The following is a 20819-nucleotide window of genomic DNA, read 5'->3' on the forward strand; positions in this document are numbered from 1 at the left end:
TGGCTTGTCCGTTTTATAAATATATATATATATATATATAAAAAAAAGAAAAATGTCAGTCCCGCCTCAAAACTCATCTCTTCACCTCTGTCTACCCTTAAGCCCCCCCCCCATCAATCCATCCCTGTTGACTGTCTTTGTTTATCCACCCTGCCTTATACTGTAAAGAGTCTTTGAGTTTGAGGAAAGCGCTATATAAATATAATTCATTATTATTATTATTATTATTATTATTATTATTAATAATGCTAACTTGGTTTTATCACATTTTCCTAGGTCCTTGGTCGCCATGTCCTATGCACACCACAAGCTGCTCACCTGGAGCTTACCTCACCTCCTCCTCCTGACGTTGACCTACTTCTTAGTCTTGTCTTCTCCCACAGGTAAGACAAACAAGTGTCACCCTAAACACAACTGACTGAACCACAGTTGTTAATCTGCACTGTAGATTCACACGCCTTTGATTACTCAGGGCGGGACTGCATCCTTCTTGAAATCTTGTTATGATACTTTGATTGTTTTACATCCTGAGTTGGTGTTTACTGCCCTCCTAATCTGAGGCGGAGAGACACAGGACTGTTTGCAACCCTACTGTGTGTCTGTGTCTGTGTGTGCCTCTGTGAGTGGACATTGTGCATGTATGTGTTGAGGGGTGGGGGACAGACAAAGAGCGGGTGACTAAACAACAAACAAACTCAGGCTTCTGTGTGTTTCCTGTGTGGGGCAAGACCTGTGTTTTTCCAGACTTCAGTTAAACTGACATCCCATAAAGTCAACCTTAGCCTTCTTGTTGCCATGGCAGCAACAGTTATGGGTACAGCAGTGTCTCATAAACTATGTTTTTCAGGTTTTCCTTTGAGTTTAAGAAACACTAGTTTCAGAAATGCCGGTATTACATTTTATTATTCAGCAATTTGATTCACCTTTTTGTTATTGCCTCGTCATGAAAATAAGTTTTTATTGTAATAATAAAATACCTTGTTCATATGTGGGGATATTGACAAAAGCTCACATAAACATATATATATCTTTATTTATCCGGTCACTCGGCCTTGTAGAAGACTTTAGCTACATTTATTGACAGTAGATTTCCAAATGCAGTGCAGAATACTAGGCTGTTAATAAATGAATACAATGAAAACAACCAGTATTTCCATTATGGGATAGTACACTTGTTTTGATTTGATCAGCTTCCCTGTGTCGACCTTTCAGAACTGCAACACAGAAATAAAACCATTTTCATTGTCACCGCAGTTTCCATAATTTACAGTGACACAGCAGTTTTCATTTGTCTTTATGTATATATGGCTAGTTTGACCTTTTGTGTTTTGGTGGTCATTCATTTGAGTAGTTGTCAGTTATAACATCTCAATTCACCCTGTTTTACCGTCTGTAGTATTTTACATTCCGTAGTATTTCACAGTATGTGGTATTTAACAGTCTCTAGTATTCCATTGTAGCTGTCTACACAATTACTTGCGCATGTTAGAGAACAGCTGGATTTCATTGAGCTCATTTCATACTTGACTAAGATTAGTTTTTGGCAATGCCCTGGAAGAGTAACACGCACAAAGGGCAGCTTGGTGTACCAGCTCACTGCACTGCTGATGTGACTCTGATGTGTTCTGGCTCAGAGGGAGGAGTTTGGTGCGTACCGCAAACTGTGCTTTGGGTTTTAATCGGTGTCTTGTATTGTCAGGGAAAAGCTTCACTTCCTCTCTCCGCTACTGACTTGGCCGACTGCTGAAATCGCGGCTGCTTGTCTGCTCTTCTGAGAAACGTTCAGTCTGAGCCTAATCTGTGAAAAGTCTCACTCTGGGTTTCACTTTTGGCATTGTCGAAGGCAAAGGGGCAGAGTACCCAACAATGGCCTGATTGATATAAACAAGGGAAATCTTGAAAAGCCTGGGAAGCGCTGCCTGGTAGCGGATCCTTTGACAGATCCTTTTGATCAAACCACACGCTACACAAAACACTTTAGAGACTTTCTTTGCCATGAAAATGAGCTTATAGCATTTAACTGTTGTCCTCCATTTCACCCTCATAGTGTGCTGCAGGATTGAGTCGTAAAACACACTAATGAGTCCGCATCTTTGCAAATCCCTGTCCTCTATTCCAAAGTCAAATAAATGTTTAAAGTTTTTTTTTTTTTATGCCTGAAATCGGGTCTGTTGTTGACACACGCTTTAGGGACGTTCAGGCTTTGTTATGGGCCTTGAAAAACATTAGTAAATACTCCACTTGTGACTGTTTAAGTGGGTTATTGAGACTACAAAGGTTATCAGGGACATTAAACGTCATCGTGCCGAACAGTCATCTTCCTACTGCATTTTACTAGCGCTCTTGAAAAATAGTAATTTGACACAGCCATGACCACAAGCTAGATCACGTCACGCAAATAAGAAATGGAAGCTACAGAGGTCTGCCCACAAACTCAAATGACCAGTTAGAAGCGTAGTGCTGTCGTCATTGAAATCCTGCAACCGTAGCATGGTTAGTTTATAGCTCTTTACTTCTGGCGGCTGCATTTAAGCTCTAAAATCATAAAATGTGTGTTTATTTGTGAAGGTTATCTTGCTACATTTTTTGCCGCTGTTAATATTTATTGCAATGATCGGAAACCCAATGGAAAAATCCTATCGACTTTCTGTTTTCAAAACCACAGTCATTCTAATGTGTGAGCTTACCTAAAAAAATACGTCATCCCTTCAGCACTATATCATGACCAACTACCAATATGTTGCCACAGTACTGATCTCTCACAGGGATTGGACGTCAGTGCAGTACATCATTGTTTTCTCTTCCTTCTATCCCCCTCCAGGTGTTTCAGCAAATCTGTGCCGGGTGACTGGCGGGGTGTTGGGGATGCACTGGAGCAGCGCCATCGGCCTTGGATGGCACTCTCTGGCCAAAGGGAGAGGCGGGGCCACCTGTTGGGAGGCCTGCTGCTTGAACCCCAGCTGCACCGCTGTGTGGAGCCTCGGGGGCCAGTGTGTGTTCCTCCGCTGCACCAGGAAGTGGGGCTGCCCCATCAACACCCTGCCCCAACCCCACCAGGAGTCCCTCGGCCTCCTTCAGCTGCTCTCAAAGGTACGGAGCAACATCTCTAGACTTACTGAACATATTTGAACTGATTTGATCATTTTCCAAGATGGTTCTGTCATTTAGCTTAGGGTAAAGTCAACACAGTCAGTGTGGTTATAAAATCTGCTTTCAGTTACCTTCATTAAGTCACAGCCAGCTACTGACTTTCTTTTTAAATATCATAAATAAAATGATGCTGATACACAGAATGTTCAATTTGGGAGAGCATTTGGAATTGCTATCAGAAGATTTTTAAGTGTTTCTGTATATATAGGATTTCATAAAATATGTTTGTAAAAATAAAATGTCTTGTTTGCAACTTTACTTTAAGACCCCGACCATCAGAGCAAGATTTAGAAGAGCTCTAACCGCAGAGCCTGCAGGAAAACACACAGGAGACCAAACCAAAACGGTAACTTGACATAATATTGGTTATTTTTATATATAATTGTTGATCCTTTGCATCCTTTATCTTGTTTTTTTTGGAAGCAGATTGCTTTAATGCTCTTTGTAACAGCACTGAAATAAGTCTGCCATTTTGTTTGTCATACTTTTATTTCTAATACTTCCCATCATGCAATCACCCTTCCCACATGCTGCATCATAGAGGGTCGTTTACAAATAATCCTTGAAGGTTTCCATACTCTTTGACTCTTTCTACAGGAAAGTCCCAAACAGGAAACAGGTCACCCAACTCCCACAGAACCCAGCACCGTCGCCCAGGAGACCCATAGCCAGTTAGCCAATGGGAGTGCAGACAATGCTCCGGCTCCTTCCCAGCAGAACTCAACGGACACCGTAGATGTTGCTGCGTCTTCCAATGGCAGTTCCGTCATCACGCCTCCAAACACAGCTGCAGAGGCCTCCATCACACCTCCAACTCATGCCGGTAAGAACGCTGCTGTCTGCAGCAGTTAGTGTCAGCGATCACCTATTTTAGGCTTGTTCAGTAATATGTCTTGATTAATAATGAGCTACTAAATAATGTAGAAGCAGCAATGTGGTTTTGCAGCCCTGGAGCGAGATTTCACACAAGTTTCTTTTTTGACTCACATCTTTGTCCAGTTAAGCTTGCATATTTCTGCCTTTGTTTTCACTTTAGCTGATGATTGACAAAATAAAGGCGTACACTACCCACACATTTTATGGCAGACTGCTCAGGCGTTATATTTCCAGATGAAAGCAACACGTGCGACAGCCAAATGAGTCCAAGCAACAGGAATGTGCTGAGACAAGCTGGGCTTCTACAAACAGGAATAACTCGTATGATCAGGCTCTCCTCCCTAAAAGACAATAACACCATTTGAACAGATATTCTTTCACAAATATTTGTAGCTCTTTTAATGACTAATACCAATAAGAAAGCAAACAGTAACAGGAGGAGTTGGTTTAAACAAAAACACCCAAGTCATATGAAGGTCAACTGCTTTTTAGGAGGAGCTTAGACTTGAATAGGCCGTGACATTGAAAGGGACGCCTCACATTCACAGTTTGAAACACATTTTACACATCACGAGGAGAATACCAGTCTTCAGCTCTGAGGGGAGCTTCTCAAGTGTAGAGAAAATCCATCTGACCATGCAAAAAGTGTTTTTATTAAATGTTTTATGTCATTTGTTTGGGCCTTGAGACTAGAAAACGTTTTAATAGAAATCATGTGTTATGAATTGGCTTGTGAAATAAGTGACATACCGTTCTAATGAATACAAACTATTGCGTACTTCCTCTGTGAATTGTACAATATAGGATCCTTTCTGTAGCTGTATCCAAACTACAAACTATAAATCAAGATATTTCATCACTTAATGAGATCTGATGAACAGTGAAAGTGAATCGGACACGTTTGGATACGCTGATGGACTGTATCACATTTAGCTGTAAACGCAACTGAACGGCATTTCTTTTGGAGACATTGGAGAAAGCGAAACTCCTGAAGCACTCTTAATGTTTCGTAGAATACAATAACTCGGATTTATATTTTCAATTTCCATTTCACCAGTCCCCCAACTTTATGGTGTTGCAACAGTAAATCACTAGTGTACAGTTTTGTTGGTGAATTCACTCAGTTTTCTTTTATTTGTCTTTTCTAACAGTAGAAATGTAGCATAGGGTATTTAATAGGCTTCATTCTCAGTCTGTAGGGACTTTGCTTGGTCATCTAAGTGTCACCGGTACAAATTCCGATCCGACCAAAAATACAGAGTATTTAGCTGGTGCCAGTTCGCCTCCTGGCCACTGCCGAGGTGTCCTTGAGCAAGGCACCGAACTGCTCCATGGTGCCGAAACACTGGCAGCCTCTTCGCCAATTCTTTAATAGCTTTCAGTTGGTTACAATCTTTTGGAATCATTTCATTTGTGTTTCATGTGTAACTAGACCCAAGATGCTTTTATGTATTCTTCTCCTGTTGAATGAACACTGCCACTCGCACCATGCTGTACTTTTGGCTTCATCTCTGTTTGTTTTGTCCTGTTGTCCCTCCCCGCAGTGAGGGAGCTGGTGGTGTCAGCAGGAGAGAGTGTGGAGGTCACGTTACCACGCAGTGACATCGAGCTTAACGCCTTCGTGGTCCCACCACCCAAATCAGGTAAAACCATGGATATACTAGAAATATTACTGAAGTTTATCACCTGGAAACTAGTTACATAATGTTTTTAAATCATGTCATTTCAGATTGTTTGTGCAGAATTGTCATTAATATGTAAAATAATTGTATTACGTATGGATTTTTCTCTTTCCTCTATTGTGTTATATAGGTTTTCTGTGCATTTTAAATGGTCTGCAAAGACTAAAATCCCAAAGTTCCCTCCAGAGGGAGTTTCTCTCCCACACACTAATCGTTTGTTTACTTCCGTGGCATAGTGACATCACTATTTATCACTTGCGTTTCAATTGGCTAGCCCTCCAACACATTGTACGTGAAAGGCTAAGGGGCGTAACATCTCTAAGCGGTTGACCAATCATAACTGAGCTGGCCAGCTAACCAATCAGAGCAGACTGGGCTCTGGTTTCAGACAGAGGGTGAAAAGAGGTGCTGCTTGACAGGCAGTGTGAGAAAAATAAAGAGCTTTTTGAACATTAAAGCATGGAGACATGTCACAGTAGAGGCACAACATATACATGTAAACCTGAAAATGAGCAGAATAGGGCCCGTTTAATGCTTTTTTAGTGTAAGTATAAAGGAAATACTGTTTCTGTCTGAAAATCTCTGTTAAATTAATTAGATTTATTGCAGACTGAATGTCATTCATCATGTTTTGGTGTTTTTGGTGTTCAGTAATGCAGGAATGAATCACAACCTGCTTGACGGTTGTATTCCTGAATCTCCGTCAGCAAACTGTACGTCACACTAAACACCTGCAAGATCATTTCTTCCAGACTGAAAAAAAAGATTATGCAGTCACGAAGAGCTATGCACGTCCTCATTTTGTTAATCCCTTGATCTTTTCTCAAGGATAATTTCCATACGGCAGATTTTGTTATCTGTTATCTGATAGATTTGTAATTAAATGCATCAGCAGTTTTGTTAAATGTTGCCCTTTCTTCGCAGAGACAACCTATGCATTTGATTGGCGCCTGATCACTCATCCCAAAGATTACAGCGGGGAGATGGAAGGGAAGCAAAGCAAGACTCTCAAGCTCAGCAAGGTAAAGATCACAGATTTCAAAATCATGTACTGCTAAAAATAACAAATGCAGCTCTGTTGAATGTGTAAACAGAAGAATCAGTGGTGTGTGTGGAGGACACAGAAGAACAATCAAAGTTCCTCTTTCTGTATGCTTGACTCTTTCTCTTTCTCTCAGCTCACTGTGGGTCTGTATGAGTTCGAGGTGATGGTGGACGGGGAGGGGGCTCATGGCGAAGGTTACGTCAATGTCACAGTCAAACCAGGTGAGGTCGAAAAATCGTCATATTTTGTCATCTTAGTAGGATAGATTTATGTGCCACCTTTCAATATAAACCAAGGTAGCTGCATAAATAAATAAAAACTCGACATGATTTGATGTAAATTCTATACACAGTAGCGCACACATGTTAGTGTTTAAGGCTGATGCTGGTACACACATGGCAATAGTATGATGGAGAAGAGGTTGTCTGTTTTTGGGCATATTGATGTTGCTCAATGTCCCACCATATTGTCCCTTATATTCTTTCTATATCAGTATGTACAATCTATCTATATTTAATTCTGTACAGATTGAGACAAATATGTGATTAATGAGCCTAAATATTCCCAATAATTTATGTCTAACATGGAAATGCAAATACACAGGAGTAACATTCAATGAAAAACAGTTAAGGGCAACCTACAGCCTCAGAAATTATCAAGTTTTTGTTGTTGTTATTGCTCTGTGTAATTAGTCTTTTATATTGATTATGTCAGTTTCTTCTTATATTTGAAAGTGTTACTTAAAAGCTATTAAAGAAAACTTTTAAGAGACAACCATTTAAATGTAATTGTTATCTAATTTCACTGACTCCCTGTGTGTAGTCATCTGTACTGTCCTTTCTGTAATGGAAGTATGCAGCTTGATATCTTTGTCTAATAGTCCACATGCTAATGCTAGTTAGCCTCAGCAGTTACATGCTGTGTCTCTCCCGCTGCAGCAGGTGTTCAGAATGGCATGACTGACGCACAGCTCCATTAAACGTGTTAATTTCTTTCTTTCCACCTGACAGAGCCACGGGTAAACAAGCGCCCTGTTGCCGTAGTTTCCCCAAAGTTCCAGGAGATCTCCTTGCCAACCAGCTCTACGGTTATAGACGGCAGCCGTGAGTGTCCCATGACGCACAGGGAGAGAGAGACCTTGCATCTAAAATATGTTACCTTTTCCTTTCATGATATAAAACGCATTAAACTGTCCCATTCTGTGCCCTTCTTCCTCCTCTATGTCCCCCCCTCTTCCTCTCAGAGAGCACCGATGATGACAAGGTGGTGGCGTGGCACTGGGAAGAGGTTAAAGGGCCCCTGAGGGAGGAGAAGGCCATTGCTGACACACCCGTCCTCACCCTCACTGGCCTGGTGCCCGGGAACTACACATTCAAGTACAGATGCTCTTTGTTTCAATTGTATTTTTAGATAAATACATTGCAAGCTTCTTACTCAAGCATTAACAAAGAGTCAGGTTTTTTTTGGAACTGCGCCTCCTTTCTCTATTTATATGGCTATCATCATCAGTATAATATTAGAAATGCTAATAGAAGATTTCAAATCTATTGTAAGTTCAAATACGAAATTCAAATACGAAGTTGAAATACGAACTTCCTGCGACATGGTGTGTGGGTGTGTGCAACTGTGACGTTACAGTCTGTGCCACGGTGTGTGCAACCTAAATTGATATACTGTGTGAGATAAATTAGACTGATCAAACACTGTAAACCTGCTGTCAAATCGATCGGGGCATCTCACATTTTTTAGCTAGCTTTTATTTAAGTCAGAGGTTGAATTGCTTTGATTGGTGCAGTGCAGTTTGTATGTTCTACCCTAATAAATGTCCCTTCTCAGTTTGACTGTGACAGACTCAGACGGAGCCAAGAACTGGACACCGTCCACCCTCTTGGTCAACAAAGCCAAGGATTACCCGCCTGTGGCCAACGCCGGACCTAACCAGGTCGGAATTATTTTCTGTCATCTATCATATGATTCAGTTCTTTAATGCACTTAAGCACCATCTATGAATGTGAACTAGGTTGACTTAACATGCAAAATGCTTGTCTTTCCTCTTACTAAATCCAGGTAGTCCAATTGCCACGCAACTCCATCACCCTGTACGGTAACGAGAGCACGGACGACCACGACTCACTGTCCTACGAGTGGTCCCTCAGCCCTGAGAGCAAAGACAAAGTTGTGGAGATGCAGGTGAGATACTCAGGGACTGTGCATATCCTTATTTTTCAAATGTTTCACTGGATAAGAGAGTTATGGCTAACAGTGAGCTATCATGTTTATTTAGGGTGTGCGGACACCCATCTTGCAGCTGTCTGCTATGCAGGAGGGAGACTACACCTTCCAGCTGACTGTGACCGACTCCACTGGACAGCAGGAAACTGCCCAGGTCACCGTCATTGTGCAGCCAGGTACACGTCGTAGTAGAAAAAAAACTCTTGATTATAACAACTTAGCTCTTTTGAATAGTGTCTGCACTAAAAAGTTTGGAGGAATACTTTGTTAACAAGCTGCTGAAGGCATTGATTAAATACATTTCATTACAACTGTCACTAATGTCTTACATGTTTTGATAGCCTTGGGTTATTAAGCCTCTCTTATCACTTAAGCACCACTTAAACTACAATTAAACTATTACTTCGACATTTAAAATCCACCACATCTTTACTCAATATGCCCTGTGTTACCTTTGTTTGCCCTCACATTTTTCCACAGTTTATATAAAACATACACCTGAAGTGTGAGGTGCATACCGAGCACCAGTATATAATGTAGCTGTGTTTATACTCGGCCTAGATAATGTGCGAAGCTCTTGTCAGTACCTAAGCTGCTGTTTAAACGATCTGTTTGCTTAACCTGCATGTGTACGTTCAACCTGATAAGCACCCGGTGTGAACTGTAGACTGCAAACACAAACTTGCAAGACGCTCTGTAGAGTTTGAGCAGAAGCTTTTATGTGAGCACACATCCATCTGCAAGGTCAGTCAAGGTCAACCATGTGAGGCATACTATCTGAAAGAAACGGCAGTGTGTTAGTCAGAGTGTGGTATTTCAGAAAAGAACTGCTCTTCTTTGATAATGCACTTTAAACCTTATGCATCGGGTCGTCCTTTCTGTATCATAGTGGGCGGGGTTTATCGGTTGGTACTGTTTTTTACGCTTGGTTGGTGTCCTCTTCTCACTCTCATTCATTTTTTTGAATAAAGCACATTCACTTAATTTTCCTAACAAGAATTGGTCCAGCTGTCAAACTATTAATTTGTCAGGTCTATCTTCAGCTTTACTATAATAAAGGCAAACATAATCTTTAAAAAAAAAAGAGAGAGCATTCCTTATATGCAGAATTACATAGTTTTAAAAGGATTTCAATGCAACAGTATTGATTACATTTAATGATAGTTGTTGATGTTGATGATGATAGGATGTTGATTTTGTTGTGGGAGAAATGCTTCACATGGCTTTCTTCTATGCTCAGACGACAGCCACACACTTTCAACAGCCATCATCCCACTTACTCCTGTGTCTCTTTCTTGCTGGTTCTACAAAGGAGATGTATTTTTAGTTTCCTCTCACTCTCAATCCTCCAGAAAACAACAAGCCTCCAGTAGCAGATGCAGGACCGGAGAAAGAGCTGACGCTGCCGGTGGATCGAACCACGCTGGATGGCGGTAAGAGCAGAGACGACCAGAAGATAGCCACCTTCCACTGGAAACAAACCAAGTGAGTCAAACACAGACACATCCTCATGTCTGGAGGCTGTTTATATTGTCTGCAGACAACTAGTTGATTTAATAATTGAAACACAAGCGGATAAAAGCTTCATTGCGTATACAGTTTAATTCAAATGTTCAAGAATTGTTGTATTGTTCAGTATCAGGATGTTTCCTTTGACCCTCTTTCTGTTTCTGTCCATTCTCCAGGGGTCCTGATGGTGTGAAGATCGAAAATGCAGACAGTGCTGTTGCCACGGTGACAGGTCTCGGGGTGGGCACGTATGAGTTCACCCTGACCGTGACGGATGACAGGAACCTGCAGAGCAGCGACATCGTCACGGTGATCGTCAGAGAAGGTTAGTAGATATTAGTGTGTGCAGACTATTCCATCTCTCATAAGCAAATAAGATAACTAAAGTTGGAGTCAGACAGGTGATGATTATAGATGAATTATCCGCTGTTAAATGTATTTTAAGTGTCATTCTGTGTTTGTTTTGAAGCAGAGGTCGTTTTGGTCTGGTCATTTTTGTTTAAGATTGTCATTGGAATTTATCACACATTCTAAATCAGTCATATTCTTGTTGTTGTTTTGACCTTACAGTTGCTGACCCTGTGGTTTCTCTTCTCTGGAGAGAAATGTGTATACCTGCTGTCCTGTCTCTCTGTATACATTATTTGTGTTTCTGTGTGTCCGATATCTGTAGCAGACGTTCTGTTGTGAAGCTGGAAGTGATGGATTCTGTTCAATCCTTTTGACTCTTTATAAAAGACGATAGCTCTGTTCTAACTTCAAATGTTTTTATTTCTCACTAGAAGGTGATTACTTTTGGAATTACCATGACTAAGATGAGTTAAGAATACATGCCCGAGCATACTAACTCATTATTGTTTAATTGGTTTGTTAATTTTTTAACTCTTTTAGCTATTTCCTTTATAAAATCCACAACAAACATTTTCAGAAATACTGTATATCTGATAAGTAAACGCATTACACATACATAGTTACAAACACAGTATATGCACATAAGCATTTCCTGTACACACACACAATATACATCGTTCAATATTCTGTACTAAACTACATAGGATGAATATACAAATATTCCACAAAGTATTATAATATTATAAAATAAGTAAAGGTTGAAAAGCTATGGGAATAAGAATGTCTTAGTTTCCCTTGGGTCAAAGTCTCTCCTTGTCAATATGTACAAGTATTTTTCAAAACGGGGTTTTTCCTTCTTAATTGTCAAAAATAAATATCAAGCACTGTTTACTGAACATGTTGGGACCCACACACACACACACACACACACACACACACACACACACACACACACACACACACACATGCTCATACACACACACGTCTTATCTTGAACTGTGGTGGCGTTGGCAGCAACTAGTGTTGGTTGTGCAGCTCACATCCAAACAAATTACCAAAGTATTAAACTTGAAGATGCTAAGACATGTGCGACGCCTGCTGTTTTGGTGTGCTAGCATTTTCTACTTTGATAATTGCAACTGATATGTGTGGTGGCAGAGTTAATTCTCTAACAACTAACCCAACTCTCTGTGAATTGCAGCCACCTCAGTGAATGATCATGTGTATTTTCCTCCAGAACTGGACCAGCCTCCAGTGGCTCACGTTGTGTCGAGTCCGACCATCGCTCTGCCTGCCAGGACCGCCTCTCTGGATGGATCCCACTCCACTGACGACAAGGGTGGAGTCAGCTACCTGTGGACCAGAGACGATAGCAGCCCTGCAGCTGGGGTAATGTAGTTCGCAAAACTGCAAATAATCCACTTTACAAGAAAAAAACATTCAAAGGGAAACATGTTAACACCTCTTTGTGTTGTGTTCCAATAGGATGTACTGAACAACTCTAACCACCAGCCACTGCTGTTTCTGGGGAACCTGGTGGAGGGGAAGTACAGATTCACCCTGACTGTGACTGACAGTAAGGGGCAGACCAGTGCTGACAGTGGCACACTGGTGGTTAAACCAGGTAAAGTGAAAGGACTCAAAATCCTGTTGTTTTGTTATTTTTTCTATATATTTTGTCTTCGAAGGCTAAAATGTGGTTTCCTTTAAAGGTCACCTATTATGCAAAATCCACTTTTTCATGTCTTGTATACATAAACATGTGTTCCCTCTGTGTAAAGAGATTCTGAAAGTTTCAGGAAAAAAGATTCTCTCTCTTTTTGTCCTGATCCATTTATATAAAAATGAGCTGATCAGATTTTGGCCACTTTATGATGTCATTGGCTTGTGTAACCATTAGCTAATAACCAACCAAGGTAACCCCCCCACCATATCACCTGAATCTCCTCCTAGAGCACCATTGTGTTCTTTTTAACCAAATATCTCTCAGAGGGGCGTGGGGAGGGGCTCCTTATTTTCATCTAAAGTAACAGACAGAGAATCAGCACTTTTGAAACAGGGCTGAAAAACCTAAAGACACCTCCTCCATACCCATATTTGTTGAAACTGGGCATGGCCTCTGATGTGCAGGACGGGACATGTCCAGACCTATTCTATGGCTATGGCATAAACACATTTTTGGGGCCTTAGTATTTCTCCAACAAGTCAGGAGCCCCCCTCATGTGCACCGCTGTAAAAGCTGTTACACACCAAGCCGATTTTCGGCGTCGATAGATGTCGGACCGCCGATGAGCGTCGTGTAGCCCTACTCAGTTTGGTGTGTACTGCACTGTCGTGTCTTTTCGGCTGCGTCAAATAAATCACTCTTATTGGCTGTTCAGCTTAGCGAATCAGTGCATGAGAAGCGAAACAGAAGTGAGGGACCTAAACAAACTATTAAGAAGGCAAATCTGAGATTTCATTTAACTCCAGCTCTCGACACAGGTTCGGGAAAGCCCCATGAGCTTCTCGCTGTAGCAACAAATAACAACAAATAGCAACAAATAACAACAAATAGCGTGTGCGTTCCATTTTCACTAAATGGAACGCACACGCTATTTGTTGTTTGTTTATATCACGCAGTCTGTTCCTCTTCTCTCGGTGTATCACGCAGTCTGTCTTCCGGTTGTTGCCTCTTTTGAATGACTAATACACACTACCGCCGCCTGCTGGTAAGCGGTAATGCGCAGTTCGTACGTGCAACTTGGCCGTCGGCTGAAGTCTTTGCGGTGTGTTCCAGTGCAAAACATGGCCAAGACACAGGAGACGTGAGGCGACGTTCCGTCGGGACGTGTTCTTTGGTGTTCTTTGGTTTCAGTTTGGTATGTAAGAGGCTTAAGGGAAGAAACTGTCTCCCCTCTCTTATCAGTCACACCCATAAACTTTAACAGGATTCTAAACTCAACTTAACCAACCCCTTGTGTTTTGAATATACTGTGATTATAGAAAAACATAAAATATAATGCATTTTCATTTTGGGTTATACAAGAATATATTTGAGTATATTTGATTATAATTAACTTTCGTTTTAAGTATTCAACCTAATATGGAGACCTCAACATATGCTACAATGATCTGTTTGGTATTTTGAGCCAAACACTTCAGAGACATGTTTTGTATATATCTGAGACCTATAATATATTGATGAAAAACAGTATAATAGGGGACCTATAAAGTTAAATTGCAGTATTTTATCACAAAATTCCTGTTGGGATGTATTTGCATTTCGTTGTTTTACAATAGGACACTCAACAACTAACAGCAGCAGGTGGAGCAGGTCAGTGTGCAGCATATGGAGCACAGACACACACAGATACTAATCCCTCTCTCTGTGCTCTGGCCTGTTTCCCAGATTGCAAAGTGTCAGATGGTTCCTTCAATCAGTCCCATGTTTGTCTCCTTTTTCCCCTTTTCTCTCCCACTACAGTCCTCTGCATCATCTTCCCCCCTGTCTGTATTTCTACTGTGTTAAAGTCTGTATTCTCACCTTGTGTTTCTCTCACCAGACGTTTGGGAGCGGGACCTGGTGGAGCTGGTGCTGGAGGTCTCTGTGTCGCAGGTCTCCCACCGTCAGCGCGACATGCTGCTGCGCCAGGTCGGAGTTTTACTGGGCGTGCTCGACAGTGACATCACTGTGCGAGACATCAGTGCGTTTAATGAGCACAGGTGAGTCCTACTGCACCATTAAGGCTAACTTAAGGGAAAAGGGTATAACCTGGACCATGTTTTTCCATGTACGATCCTCTCCATAATGGTTTCAGGCACTCATAACAACAATCTCAGCAATTTGGCTGCAAGAAATGTAAGCAGGATTCCATTGGAACAGAAGGTTACTGTACTTTGCAACCGGTTAAACGACTGCTGGTTTAAGCTTTGTCCCTTTAATACTAGACCAATTCCTTAAATGTTTGTCTACATTAGTCACTTATACACAAGGGCAAATGGAGTCCTGGTAGTAAACATTCAAAAAGAGTCTTTTTAAGTTTTATATCTGGTCTGAAAAGCCTTTATTTTCTGACATCTGTTGTATGTCTGAATATAATTTTCAGTATAAGTTCACAACATTTTCAAAAGACATAACCATGAAAAAGGCTGGATTGAGATTGTCTTGGTTTAGCTCGATTAGAGGTCATTACTTTATAACTAAGATTTGATTTCTTCCTCTTCCTGCCTCCTCAGCACTCGTTTGGTCTTCCTGGTGTCGGGCGGTCCAGGGCGCCCTCCTCTGTCCGGCCACAGCGTTGCATTCAGCCTGCGCAACAAACTGCGCAAACAGAAAAATGACTTTCTCATCTACAAGGCCCGACGAGTGGATACAGTTAGTGAGTACCCAAGAAATATAGTTTGTAATAGATCCACACAACAAAGGCCATGGAGTAAAGAGACAGATATTGTTCATCTGAAGCAGAGCTAGGTGGTACTTTTGCTGGATATTCATTTAAGGCTAAGCTATGAAATAATATACAGTATATTAAAAGGTTCAAAGGTTTGAATGTCATTCACACAGCTAGAGTCTAGTTTTGCAATGGAAAAACCTCGGTCACAGGTTCCTAAAACAACAACAAACAACAACAATATTAGTTGACAAGCAGTTTTACACAGGATTTGCAGATAGAATCATCTACAATGCGTCCTTTCAAAATGTATTTGAACACTTTGTCGCATGATTTCTTTGCTTCATGGTCTTTCTCTTGAGACACCATAGGCCGGTCATAGGACCAGGCTGCTTTGACCTTTGACCCCTGTTTCCTCAGCTCAGATACTTTTCAGATAATGACGATAATACATAGGACTAGGGATGGGTATCGTTAAGGTTTTAACGGTACTACTACTTTTATCGATACCGCTTATCGGTCCGGTCTTTTAACGGTACTCTTATCGGTTCTTTTGGAGAGAAAAATGAGGTAAACTAACTATATGTTGTATGTCAGGGACTACGGATGGAAATTAGCTCAAAGCTAAAATCCGGCATATTTACACTTGAAGCATTATTTGTCTAAAGTGTTCATTAATGTGCATTGTCCCTATTCAAATAAACAATTAAATGAAAATTAACAAATTGTGAACAAAACTAACATTGCTTTTTATTTAAATAAAATACATAATATTTCACATCAACAGAAACAACAACGTTTTAACAAATCATATTAAATAATCTGATGACAGAACTGTGAACAGAATGGCTGAAACTTTAACAAACTAAATAACTCAGTTCCCTCTAATCATCAACCCATGTTTGAATCATTGAGTTAGCTCCGTGTGTTGCTGCTAGCATACATAATATACCTGACGTGGAAACGTTACTCGTGGATGGGGCTACAGAGCTACTAGAGAGACAGTCGAACCCGGTGCATTTCTCCGTCTGAACGTGGTGCACTTTTGCAAGATGTTTAGACAAATTGCTCGTGTTACCGCCCTGACATGCTAAACTCTTATTGCACTTTAGGCAACGAGCGAGACGGGTAAAGTTTAACCACACCTCGGAGCGCGTTCTCTCCGCCATCTCCTCCGTGTGTGTGTGTTGCTGCATGTAGCAGCTGCGTGTGTGTAAACTGCCCCGCCCCCTCGCACACAGGCGGGGGAGAGAGATCTCTCGTCTGGATTGGAGAGATCGAAAATACAAAAAATGACGCATTTTGCAGTCTTTTTGCGTATTAGAAACGGAGTTGGCGACACTAAAACTGCAATATAATGTTTGTGTAGCAATAATACACATGACATATTTTTTAGATGTCTCCAGTACCGATAAAAAGACCGATAACGTCGGAGCTTAACGGTACCACGGTCTTTAATAATTCAGCCCGTTTAATACCGGGGCTCGGTACCCATCCCTACATAGGACTCAGAGGTCAAATCTCCCAGATTATTGACTTGTCTCTACATGTTCATTTTGTTTCCATCTTGACTGAAAGTTGTACGTTATCTTACTAAAAGCAACTAGTTATTGTTTATGCTCTTTGATATTTACATGCTATGTTGTTGTTCCTTGGTTATCTGTTTGGTTTATTTACCACTATGGGATATTAAAGCTCTAGTCTCTCATTGAACATACACTCTTTCTCTCTCTGTCCTCAGTCTGCCAGCTGAACTGCTCGAGTCACGGCGAGTGTGACTCGTACACACGGAGCTGTGTCTGCCAGCCTTTCTGGATGGAGAACTTCGTCAGAGCTCAGCTCGGAGATGCAGAGAGCAATTGTGGTGAGATGAGTTAAAAATCTTAATAGAATATTTAAGTGCGTAAGATTTAATATGGCAGAAGCTCATTTGGCTATACTCTACTTGAATATTGATGTTCATTACATAGAAATATCATACTTTATTGTTGTGTCTTCACTAAACATTTTTTGTTTTCAGAGTGGAGCGTACTCTATGTGACGATAGCGTCATTTATGATTGTGGTTGCTATAGCAACAACTATCTGGGGAATGGTGTGTTGCTGCAACAGGTGAGCACAATTTCTAAAATATAAATTATTTATACGATTACTAACACAGTACTGCAGATGCATCATCTCTGTTAAACTGTCGTTGCTGTTTGTTCTTCTCCTCAAAGGCGTAAAAGCAAAGTCCGCAGAAGCAAAAGCAAATATAAAATGCTAGAAGCTGATGAGCAAGACAGTCTGGAGCTACATCCACCTAGAGCCGGTAAGATATACACATTTTCACCATCACCACCTCTACTGAAGTGAAGTGTCTTTTCCACTGTTTCATGTTTTTACCTGCAAATCCCAGGTAAAGTCTAAAACAATTGTTAACACGCACAATCTAATGCTCACACTGCCAGTAATTTAACTTTTAGTTTTATGGATGTTTAGGCTGCATTTCTATTAAAAAATTAAATATTATACTTGCATTTTGAATAGGGTACTGCGAAGGTAAACAAGTTGTTTGAACTGTAAACAAAATGATATGACTTTTCTATGATGAAACTCATCAATGCTCATCATGCCATCTTCTGTTTTAGATCAGCCCTGAACTATGCAAAGCAAATGCTTACATACAGTTGACCGGATAGGGATAGGACTTAGCTATGTCATGAAATGTATAATAAAATGAACTCTATTGCCTTCTAAACAGAACCCTAACTGAGTAATTACTGCCTCTAAGGCTGAGACCTGGGGGTGAGGTTACACTCATTAACCACTCTAATGTAAACATTTGAAATGTATTGGATTTGTTCTCAATATCAGTTTTTTTCTTCTTGGATTGTGCATTAGATCAAATATTTTGATATCTATGAAACTACCTGTTTAATCAAGAACACAATTATTTGCTTAGTTCATGTTTTGACAACGCATCATTTTAACATCCTATTTATTTCTGTCCACCTCTGCCTCCCACCAGCCCGCATGAAGCCGGCGCCCGCTCCCACCTCCTCCGCCCTCATGCACTCAGACTCTGACCTGGACAGTGATGAAGGGCAGGGCGGGCCGTGGACGGAGCAGGAGCGCGGGCATCTCCTGAGGCCCCAGAACGGCTCCCTGAGGAACGGACAGGGGCCGGTAAGGGGCAAAAAGCAAAGGGATGAGCGGCTATAGCAAGAGAGGAGGGGGCTCGCTGCTGGCCTCACACACACAAACACACAAACACCTCCTCCAGCTGACACTCCCTCTGTTCCTCACTCTTCCTGTTTCTCTTTTGTTGATCTTCAGCACAGAAACCTTGTACCTCTCATCCACGAAGAGAAACTGATCGATACGTCGATAAAGGAAGGGAACGAGAAGACGAGCATGCTGGAAACATGTTATCCCACTGTCACAGAAACAAAATCACCACTGTACTGACACTTCCCTGCTCCCACACTGAGCCACTATGGAGGAAAAACAAGCTGCCCTTTCGCTGAGAAGAAGGGTCGAGAACTGTGTTTTGAATGGTGTCAAAATATAACACAGATTCCTTTTATTGAACACAGAGACATGAAGAATGTACCGTAACCCATCTTACTAAAGGCACGCAAAGATGCCTGAGTGACAGTGAAAAAAGCTTCAATGCCACGAGAACCAGCCACTTGACACGCTCACACCTTGCCTCGTGTAGACACGCATGTACGCACACAAAGAGGTCGTTTTCACACTGTTCCAGGTCAACCTGATGCTACCAAACTGCCATGTTAAAACCCAATGGTGAACTCTGCTCTGAACATTTTTTGATAATGGGCTACATGGTGAGCCCTTGGAAGGAAAAACACAACCAAAACAAGAGCTACCAAAAGCAATGGATGCTGCTCCATTTAAACAACACAAATGTGCATGAAGAGTGACTGCAGTTCTGGTGCAATTTGATACTGGAATGATCGCCTGCATGTTTGTATGGGTGGCTGCTGTGTCAAACAATGTTTCTTTAGAGCCAAGTGAACGTTTTTATTTCTGTTATTAACCCGTGGAAGGAATATTTACAATGTTGCAAGCATTGGTGACCAGATTCTTTAAAAAAACAAAACATCATCATGCTTTTATTCTGAAGGTTGCTCTGCTGATGAAGGCTCTTGGACACACACTGGATTACACAACGTTAATGAGTTCGGTCTCAACGGAGACGATAACGAGGAGAAGTTCACAACACAACTAATGGGACTGCTTTCGTTTCTCACCTCGACATTCATTAATGTAACGACTGCTTGAACCATGAAAACCACTGAGTTCTTTTTTTGTTTTTCTACAAACAACCTTCAGGCTGTGATTAGATGTCGATGCACTTTGATTTCATGTCTGTCACCTTTAACCTAATTGTTTCTCTTGGTTGAAAAGGGAGATTTGTGATGTTGTTAAAGTTGGAAAAGCTCAGGATCGTCACATACCTGTAGGCTTGAAATGAAAAGGATGGTGTAAGCTCAATGTATTACAAAGACTTTAACTTTTTTTTTATCCTTTAGGGTAATTTTACAGTTTCTGTGCAATCTTTTTGGCCCCCAAATGTGATGACACATTTATCCTTGCTTTTCTTTTGGCAAATATTCATTCAATTTAAATGTGGGGATCATTAAAATAACTCAAAACAAATAAGATCTGAACGGCAGAACCGTGACCTTAAAACAAACGACAAATGACATTTTATTTGGGATGTAAGTGAGTTATGTTTCCAGAATGACCTGAAACTGTTAAAAAATGTCTTCCTACAAATAAAATGAGCAGGATGTTTGTCTGTTGGTAAAAATACAACAGGAATGCTGTTAGAACACAGAAGATCTATGCATATATGTTTCTGTGGATCTATTTTATGTGAAGACTTGAACCAAATGACTCTTCCCTTGCATGTGAAAAGTCCACAAATTGAGTCACTTTTTTGTTGAATGTTAAAGGAGTAAGTTTGGCTTCAGTTCAAATTCAGTAGTCAATGTGAAATATGCAATCATTTAAATGTATTTGCGTAAAATGTCTATTTGGTACTCTTAAGAGATCATGCAGATATACTGAATTTATCAGGCCTTCCTTTACTAATTTCTGTGAGGCAAACAAAAGTTATGCTGTACTCAAGTACCAACAATGTGAAATCTTTCAACATTATAATGTGTATACATCTTCCTGTGTTTTTGCACATAATAAGAAATGGCTTTTGGATACATCCCCAAGATTTGACATTGATTTGCTCTCGTTTCTCTCACACAACATGTGCTAGTCACTTTTGGGATTTATAGAAGTTAATGAATTGACCTTGACTCTGACAGAGTCCACTGTGAAGGCAGACAAAGAAAACGGCGAGAAACTGTAAAATGAAGGGAGTTTAATTTAAGATATTTTAGTTTGCTTTTAGTGAAGGATTTACCCCCTTCTTTACATTTGTGACCACATCTGATGCAACTGGATAATCTGTACATTAAAATAAAATGTTTCAGTTTGTTCTTGACTTTTAAAAAGGACATTTTTGTGCTTTATTCTTTGACAAACACGTCTGATGAAAGCCTCTGGCACAAAGGGTTCTCCTAAATGTATTCTATTT

General features: G+C 40.8%; 1 protein-coding gene across 2 annotated transcripts in view; it reads left to right on the forward strand.

The window, feature by feature from the left end:
- Nucleotides 1–20739, forward strand: part of kiaa0319l (KIAA0319 like) — a 30457-nt gene extending 9718 nt beyond the window's left edge. Inside the window, exons 3-26 of one of the 2 annotated variants that reach the window (XM_034124442.1) lie at nucleotides 277–383; nucleotides 2822–3090; nucleotides 3416–3496; nucleotides 3748–3973; nucleotides 5571–5669; nucleotides 6633–6730; nucleotides 6887–6974; nucleotides 7764–7856; nucleotides 7997–8129; nucleotides 8590–8695; nucleotides 8821–8943; nucleotides 9038–9161; nucleotides 10338–10470; nucleotides 10671–10819; nucleotides 11277–11279; nucleotides 12083–12234; nucleotides 12331–12469; nucleotides 14391–14550; nucleotides 15064–15206; nucleotides 16960–17082; nucleotides 17239–17329; nucleotides 17437–17528; nucleotides 18228–18385; nucleotides 18536–20739. In XM_034124442.1, coding sequence (XP_033980333.1) covers nucleotides 290–383; nucleotides 2822–3090; nucleotides 3416–3496; nucleotides 3748–3973; nucleotides 5571–5669; nucleotides 6633–6730; nucleotides 6887–6974; nucleotides 7764–7856; nucleotides 7997–8129; nucleotides 8590–8695; nucleotides 8821–8943; nucleotides 9038–9161; nucleotides 10338–10470; nucleotides 10671–10819; nucleotides 11277–11279; nucleotides 12083–12234; nucleotides 12331–12469; nucleotides 14391–14550; nucleotides 15064–15206; nucleotides 16960–17082; nucleotides 17239–17329; nucleotides 17437–17528; nucleotides 18228–18385; nucleotides 18536–18667 — 3009 coding nt within the window. In that variant the 5' untranslated portion in view covers nucleotides 277–289 and the 3' untranslated portion in view covers nucleotides 18668–20739. The remainder of the gene's footprint in view (nucleotides 1–276; nucleotides 384–2821; nucleotides 3091–3415; nucleotides 3497–3747; nucleotides 3974–5570; nucleotides 5670–6632; nucleotides 6731–6886; nucleotides 6975–7763; nucleotides 7857–7996; nucleotides 8130–8589; nucleotides 8696–8820; nucleotides 8944–9037; nucleotides 9162–10337; nucleotides 10471–10670; nucleotides 10820–11276; nucleotides 11280–12082; nucleotides 12235–12330; nucleotides 12470–14390; nucleotides 14551–15063; nucleotides 15207–16959; nucleotides 17083–17238; nucleotides 17330–17436; nucleotides 17529–18227; nucleotides 18386–18535) is intronic. The other variant, XM_034124443.1, reaches the window with a different exon arrangement.
- The last annotated feature ends 80 nt before the right edge of the window (nucleotides 20740–20819 follow it).

Source organism: Trematomus bernacchii, unplaced genomic scaffold (assembly GCF_902827165.1).
Source record: "Trematomus bernacchii unplaced genomic scaffold, fTreBer1.1, whole genome shotgun sequence".
NCBI lineage: Eukaryota > Metazoa > Chordata > Actinopteri > Perciformes > Nototheniidae > Trematomus > Trematomus bernacchii.